We start from the raw sequence: 7,882 nt of genomic DNA on the forward strand, positions 1-7,882 counted from the left end.
GGAGGCAGAGGCAAGTGGATCTCTGTGAGTTTGAAGCCAGCCTGGTCTCCACAGAAGTTCTAAACCAGTCAGGCTACATAGCGAGACTCTGTCTCTAAATAAATAAATAGGACAACAAACGCTGGTGAGGATGTTAGAAAAAGGAATGCTTCTTCACTGCTGGTCAGGTGGAAACAGAGGCAGCCACCATGTACATCAGCATGGGGCTTCTTCAGTACTAGAGTACCACTCCTGGGCATGTGCCTGCGGGACTCCAATTCAGAACACCACAGAGATACTTGCACATCCAAGTTTTTGAAATAATCAAGAAATGGAAGTAGCCCAGATGTTCATGGATGCTGAATGAATGGATAAAGAAAACATGGTCCAGCTGGGCGGTGGTGGTACACGCCTTTAATCCCAGCACTCGGGAGGCAGAGCCAGGCGGAGCTCTGTGAGTTCGAGGCCAGCCTGGGCTACCAAGTGAGTTCCAGGAAAGGCACAAAGCTACACAGAGAAACCCTGTCTCGAAAAACCAAAAAAAAAAAAAAAAAAAAAAAAGAAAAAGAAAGAAAGAAGAAAACATGGTCCATACATAAACCGAATTTCATATAGACATCAAGAAAAATAAAACAATGACATTTGCAGGAAATGCATTCAATTGACCTGGAAAAATAACTCACATTCCCTCTCATGTGTAGAGCCTAAATTTAAAATTGTGTGTATGTGTGTGTGTGTGTGTAGTATGTTTATATAAGTGTGTTTATAGCTTGCAAAGCTACAAAGAGGGTCTTGAGAATGGAGAAAGAGACTTAAGGGAAATGGGAAGTAGAGCCAGTAATGAATGGACTATAATGGAAAGCAGAAGGGAGGGGAGCTGGGGGAGGGGGAAGCAGCTGGAGGGGGAGGGGGCATGGAGAAGGGCAGTGGCAGGGGAGCTAAGGAGCTACAAAAAGACACGGACAGAACCTGCTAAGTGGAAGAAGCCACACTACAAAACCAACAAGCCTTATTGCTGCCATTCTGGGAAAGGCAAAGCTACTCAATGAAACAAGGAGAGCTTCACCAAGGACTGGAGCGGGAGGAGGCATGGTGGGCGGGTGGAAGCCAGGGAGTGGGGGCCAGTGAAACTGTCCGTGTGAGCAGTCAGAGACACCTGACTTCTACACTTTTACCAGAACATACAGAGCTGCACAGAGCAAAGAATGGGCCCAGACACACCTGTGACACTTCCATACTGGCTGACAGAGTGTGACGAGTAGACCACACTGCGATGAGCTGTGTGAGACAAGGACCCGTGGGAACTTCCTCTTCATTTATCCATAAACCCGAAACTGCGCTACATTCGCCTTTGTCTCTCGACACCGAAGCGGGCGGGGCCAGGACCCAGCTCTGTGGCAGATGCCTGTGGAGCCTCACAGGACCTGGGATCCTGAACCCGGCCCTGAAAAACAAACGTACTGCTGAATTTTAACCTTGGAAATTTGAGCTCGAATCCTAGTGACAGGCAGGAGCTTATGAGGTACAGTCAGGAAGAACATTCCAGGGCACGGTGGGGATGGTACATCATGCATCCCAGAACGTAACTGTCACTGGCATGTTTCTCACGTAGCCGTAACAGAGATGCACCTGAGGGGACAGCTTTAATGAGAAAGACAGAGGATTTAGCCGCCCAGCTTCGGAGGGCTAGTCCACGGCTGCTTGGCCCCATATACTTGAGCAAAACATCGTGGTGGTAGGAGCGTGTGGCAGAGGAGGTCAGCCACCTTGTGGAAGACAGGAAATAAAGAAAGAGTGGAGGGACAGAGGACCAAGGACATCTTCAAAGGCATGCCTCTGTGACCAAATTCCTGCAGGTAGGCACTTCAGGTAGAAAACTGAAGTGTCCAGAACCTTCTCAAAGAGCGCCATTAGCCGAGACCAAGCACTTAACACAAGCACCTGTGATGGTGGGGGGGGGGGGGTCACATGACAACCAAAGAGAAGGGGGTTGGTGAGGTAAATTTTACAAGTAGTGAAATGCATAAACCTTAAGATACTATTGACTGCGTGTACCTGTATCAGAATGGAGAGCACTGTGTCGGATTGAAACTAAGATTATCCCCTCTAATGGGGAAAGTTTGGGAACAGGGTTTTCTTGGGAGGACATTTCATCATGGTACCCAGGAATAAAATTTGGGACAAGGTTTAAATCCAAGCACCACTGCTTTCTGCTTTCTATTCAGGTCTCCCCACTTCTCTGAGACTCAGTTTCCCCATCTCTGAGAGAGAATTAAATCTACTTCCTGTTTAAGTTCGGAGTGTCTGGGCATGGGGAAGGTCCTGTGTGCTGGTCTCAGGTGGAGTTTCCCGAATGGAGGTGTGGTGAGCAGAGAAGCTCTTGCTGGCCACTGTGCTTCGGGTGAGCCTCCCTGGGGCACTACGAGTTCACTGACAGTATCTCTCTGTCCACAGGGATGTGTCTCCAGGCATTTGTTGAAGCTTTCTTCTTCCTGGCCCAGAGGAAGTTCAAGATGCTGCCTCTGCATGAGCAGGTGGCCTCCTTGATCGACCTGTGTGAATACCACCTGTCCCTGCTGGACGAAAAGCGCTTAGTGTGCGGCCGGCGCAGGCGCCCCCAAAGCAGTCCTCCCCAGGAGATGAACGCCAGAACCCAGTCAGCTGCAGGCAGCCTTGCGCCCCGCATGATCGGTGCTAACAAGCTGCCTCACTCTAGACACGCTCTGTCCTGAAGACCACCCTACCCTCCTGGAAGAAGGTGTGCTCTTGGGGGCTCAGCACCCCGGGCTCCCCCGATCTGTGGGGAACCACTAGGGTTCCAGCTACAATGGCCAGGAATCCTCTGTGTTCTGCAGGACTCTCGCCTCACATGGCCAGTTCTTGCCCACCCTCCTCCCGGCAGCTCGTGGTGACCCACCCTGCTTGTGAGTCACCAGTGGATATATGACATCTGAGATGTGACAGATGGCACCTACTGTTCCAGGTTCCTGGGAAGCACCAACTGGGGCACTTCTGCTGTACTTGGGGCCACAGGGAGCAGAGCATGGGAGAAAGGATAGACCATTTCAAAGCAAGGAACTGTGGCTGCGAGGTCACACTTGGGGTCTGCTGGGGCCTCTGCGAGCCTGCTGGTCAGAGCTCAGGATCTCAGCAGCTCTTTCCACCTACCTGTTCTCTGAGAGAAGCAGAACTATCAAGATGGTGGACACCCCAATCATGTGCTATATGGGTGTACTTAACAGATTAACCTCACTTATTTCATTAACTTGCCTGTTGCAATGTTTGATTTATTACTATTGAAGAAATAATTAAGAAGTAATGGGTTCTTCAGTCTTCCCGTCCAGCTTCCAGGGGACCCCAGCAAAGGTGGGGTGCTGACCCAATGGCCAAGAGCCACTGTGTACCCACCCAGCACTGTGCTGTCAGCTCCGGGAGAGGGGAGGGTTCAGAGGGAGAACGCAAGGCCCAGAGAGGCAGGGCAAGCACAAGTGTGTGGAGAGGTGTGGGGTTCTAGACCAGAGCAATCAGTGTTCTCAAATGGTCTGCTGTGGGGATCCTTGTTGGCCAACCGGGAGCTGTACAGGGCTATTAAACAGAGCTTTGACTTGATACTTTTTCTCAAAATGAGTCTTCACAAAGTGCTTGCCAGCACGGAGCAGAGAGGAAATGGGCACATTTTTATATTACCACGTTGAGGTAATACAAAAAATGTCAGCATTCGTGGTGAGAGATGGCCTCTCTACGACGCCTGTCATCTAGAGGTAGGTCACTGTTGCTTCCATGGTTACAGAGCTGCTCAGTCTGTTGCTCATGACCTTGGGAGGCTTCATGCCCTTGAGGATTTGACTCTAGTGATGGTTAGGGAAGCCCATTACGGACAAGTTGGCCCCGCCCCAATACTGTCAGAATTTCGGGCCACTCTGCTGTGAGTGAACACTAGGAGACTTCTGCCTCACTTCCATTTCTCAGCGGCACAGCTATCTAGACTCACTTTGGTGACCTCACCTTCTGCAAGGTGTGACTGAAATGAAAGCTATTCAGATGGCTCCTTCCTCCTGCAGGGAAGGAGTAGCACAGAGAGCCCAGGCAGGCACAGCTGAGCATCGCATGCTCAAGTCCCTTCTGTAGAGGCCCCTTGAGAGGTCCCAGCCTGCAGACCGGGCTCAGCTTTTCATCTGTTGGAGGCGGGGCTGCGACCCACCAGCCTAGCCAAAAGGAGCCTACAAGGACCCAGGATTCAGTGGAACTGTTTAAATGCTGGTCCTACCAGATGCCCACTCCGTCCCCACCCTGGCAGATCAGCGCCTCCTGGAGCCTCTTCCTTCCCTACACAAGCCTCCTGGTGCCGGGGGTGGGGGCTGTGTGCTTCCCCTTATATTATCCCAGGGAACTCTATGTCTTCTTAGTTCAGACCTCAGCAAGTCTCTCCCAGATACAGCCATGCCTCTGCCTCCATACCCCTCAGTCTCCCCCACCCCTCCCTCCCTAGCTTCTGGAAGGGAGCAAGAACACCAGGGAGCTTTTGAATCCCTGCTGAAAGTGCCCCAGTCAAGGGCCTTTTGATCAAGCCCCCCCTCTTCCCTAGGAGCCACAAGGCCCCCACAGTCCTGGATTGGACCTCTGGACTCCTACACACTTAGAATCTGTTGTCATGAAAACAATGGGCCATTTCTTCACTGGCAGGAAGAACCTGGCAGGCCGCTGCTACCTCTACCTGGTCCAGTCAGATCCCTCTAGCCAATAGAAAACAACTTCCTCTTGAGGCTCAGCTCTAGAGCCCTGCTCACCCCACCCCACATCCCCCTCACCCTCACAGAATGAACAGCTTCTTCCATATATGTCCAGGAACGCAGAAAGCCCCTTCATTGACACGCTTATCTGTGGGAACCCAGCTGTGACTTGAGAGAGAGGCCAGGTCAGCTGCTAAGACCCAGAGGTGCTTGCTGAAATGACAGAAACTGAGCAGCTGTAGGTGAGGAGACATGTCCCCTCTCCACATGCTGTGGATGTCCTTACAAATCACAGCTTTCTAAGCTTCACTGAGCTGATTGGCTGAACATCCCCAGATTCCCAATTGGCTGATCCCTTCCCCAAGCATGGTAGCTGTCCCATGAGCCCACGAGTGGACAATGGCTTTGCTGATCCTTGAGTCTCTCCACAGACAGATTCCATGGGACCTTCAGCTCAGGTCCTAGGCCTATTCCTGAGGGGCACCCCTCCCCTTCAGCCCTGCACTCCAAGGACTGCTAGACCGGTTGGCCTTCAACCTGCTCCTCATGGGTGTCCACCCTGTCTCCCCCTCTAATGTCACACCACACATTTGGAGAAAGTCTGCTGTGAATGTGGCTACTTAGGAGTGGAGCTGGACAGGCATTTGAAAAACATTCCATGCCTTTCTAGATTATTCTAGAGACTCCTTTTCTGTGTGAATGAACATGTTCTTGGTGCTTCACAGTTCAAAGGTTTCTTTTAAATTTCTCTTCTTGTCTGATCCTCCAAGCTACCCAGTGAAAGGCAAGGACTGTCACCAGTCCTTCTGACACCCTTCCAAAGCCCAGTTGAGCAGACGTGGCAGCCCATGTGGCAGGGAAGCTGCATGTTCCATCAGAGCATACCTGGGAATTCTAGGGACTTGGGTCCTTCCAACTTATACTATTGGGCCCCCAAGGAAGACCCTGGGGGCCACGGAGACTATAAGGGCTCCAGGTCCTCCACCACCCAAATGTGGGTGATGTCTTCTCTCAGAATTTTAGGAACGTTAGGCAAGATGACAAAAAGTTTCCTTGAATAATGTTCATGGAGATGGATGAAGCCGAAGTGAGACCCCCACCCCACCCCACCCCACCCCACCCCACCCCACCCCACCCCACCCCCCGGCTGCCTTTCATCTGCACATATTTGAAGATATTCATGGGCTGGAAAAAGGCCCTGCCGCTCCTCGGATGTCTGGGGTTGGCCTCGTGACTGACAGAGTACTACTCTAAAACGGTGCAAACACCACCACACACACACCTTCCTTCTTTGATTAGGGTCCTTTATTCCTCAGAGGTAAGTGAGAACTGGGCTGGCTTTGGGTGCCTTCTCTTGAGGTTCAGGCCTCATGAGCCCTCATCTGGGAGCTGTGTTCCCAGAGGCAGAGAGCTGTCCACACTCCATGAGGGAATTTCACCCGTGAGCAATGTAGCCTAAAACCTACCTAGCCTCCATTGATAATTTTGCCATTCTCCCATTTCATTTGATGAATGTGAGTGAAATTTTCCCACACACTATTTCTCACAAAATAGTGCAATCTTTTTTCTTGTTTTCAGAGACAAAGAAACTCTGTCTGCAGAAGGCTTTTCAGTTGCCTCCTCTCATCACCAAAGTCTTGCTTTCTTTTTAACTGGAAAAAACATGCTGCCTCTATTTACACTTACACATGCAGACACACACACACACACACACACACACACACACACACACTGAGCCTCAGCATAAAATGATAAAGTCACTAATGTTTTCCTCATTTCTGGCTTTTTGTTCCGAGTCTGATCTGGAAAACGGAGGAAAGCAGGCTCTTCGTGGCCCTGTTTTCACAAAACCTCCTCACCCAGAAGCCCCTGGGAAACTTTTCCTCCACAAGAAGGGGAAGCATTTGAACAGACTGTGCCCAGGGCCATCACGACTCCCCCAGGCCTCAGTTGGGCTGCAGAGATTTTTCCCTGTCTCACATGAGAACGGAGAAGCCAAAGGAGGCCTGTCTCCTCTGGAAGGACGGGGCTTTGGGAGTCTGACGGGAGTGGGAACTTGCTTGGTCTGGTGCACGGTTGGTGAGGGGCCAAGAACCAGTGGCTTTCCACCTTCACGCCCATCCCTCTTCTGTGCAGCAGAGATCATGTCAGAGTGGACCCAAAGAGCCTGGCTTGAGACTTGGCACCTGGGAAGTGTCTTCACAAACGTCTGCTGAGGAAGGTATGGTCTCCATATGCTGAAAGCCACAGATGCCCACAGATGCCGGGGAAACACTGCTCCAGGCCATGAGCCCTGGCAGGGGAGGCTCCTGGAAGTCTGCTGAGACCTCGGCTCCCCTCCCCCTGCCACTCCCACCTCTTAAGCCTTTCAAAATTCTTTATTAAATTTTCATGGCGCATGTATTCAAGGCTCTGTTACAGCCTCAGTTGTCTTGGTAACTTCGTAAAATGCAATAATAAAATGAAGCTGAGTGTCACTAACCACAGGCTTATTGTCTAAACAGCGAGAGTATTACAGTTTCTTTTGTGTGGTAATTTTTGACAGCAAACCTGCCTGGGGGTGGTTGAGGGGGAGAGACAATGTTTGTTCATTTGGGGTCAATTGGTAAGCAAAGGGCACCTTTTAATTTTTTTTCTCCCCTCATGATTGATGTTTGCTTGAGAGCTATTGACTCTAGGGAACCATGAAGTCCTGGGGGCGTCAGAGGAAGGAGTTCGGGAAATCCTCCAAACCTCAATCTGCCTGAGGAACAGTCTCTCTCAGCAGGGTGGGCCCTGTTAGAAGCTGGCCACCTGTCATGGACGCCTGTCCTGAGAGAAGGTTTGCTCTCTGAGCTCCTTGCATGTCAAGTCATCTCCTGTCACCAAGGAGGCCACAGAGTCCTACTGGCATACCTGAGAACAGAGCCCCCCACCCCCACTCCCTGCACACACCTCGTCCCAGCACCCCACCCCCACCCCACCCCAGGAGCAGCATATGTTCACTCTGAATATTTCCCAGACTGTGGCCCACCCGGTGGGAAGTGGGAAGCAGATGGCCTAGAGTTAAAAATAAAGTGAGACCCCCAGCTCCCTGGAACTCTCCACTGCACCCCAGTGGCTTCAGAGAAGCATTCGTTTTGCAGGGCCCCTGTGCCACTTGGGCAGGCTGTGCACACCGACAGCCCCCTAGA

General features: G+C 51.4%; 1 protein-coding gene across 7 annotated transcripts in view; it reads left to right on the top strand.

The window, feature by feature from the left end:
- Ttll11 (tubulin tyrosine ligase like 11) overlaps positions 1-7,190 on the top strand; it is a 247,050-nt gene extending 239,860 nt beyond the window's left edge. For 4 of the 7 annotated variants that reach the window (XM_052724180.1, XM_052724181.1, XM_052724182.1 and 1 more), the window contains one exon: positions 2,434-3,588. In XM_052724180.1, coding sequence (XP_052580140.1) covers positions 2,434-2,711 — 278 coding nt within the window. In that variant the 3' untranslated portion in view covers positions 2,712-3,588. Of the gene's footprint in view, positions 1-2,433; positions 3,741-6,845 lie in introns of those variants that run through there. The other 3 variants (XR_008215032.1, XR_008215033.1, XM_052724184.1) reach the window with 3 other exon arrangements.
- Positions 7,191-7,882: the final 692 nt, after the last annotated feature.

Source organism: Peromyscus californicus, unplaced genomic scaffold (genome assembly GCF_007827085.1).
Source record: "Peromyscus californicus insignis strain IS unplaced genomic scaffold, ASM782708v3 Scaffold_7__1_contigs__length_154581171, whole genome shotgun sequence".
NCBI classification, from domain to species: Eukaryota; Metazoa; Chordata; class Mammalia; order Rodentia; family Cricetidae; genus Peromyscus; species Peromyscus californicus.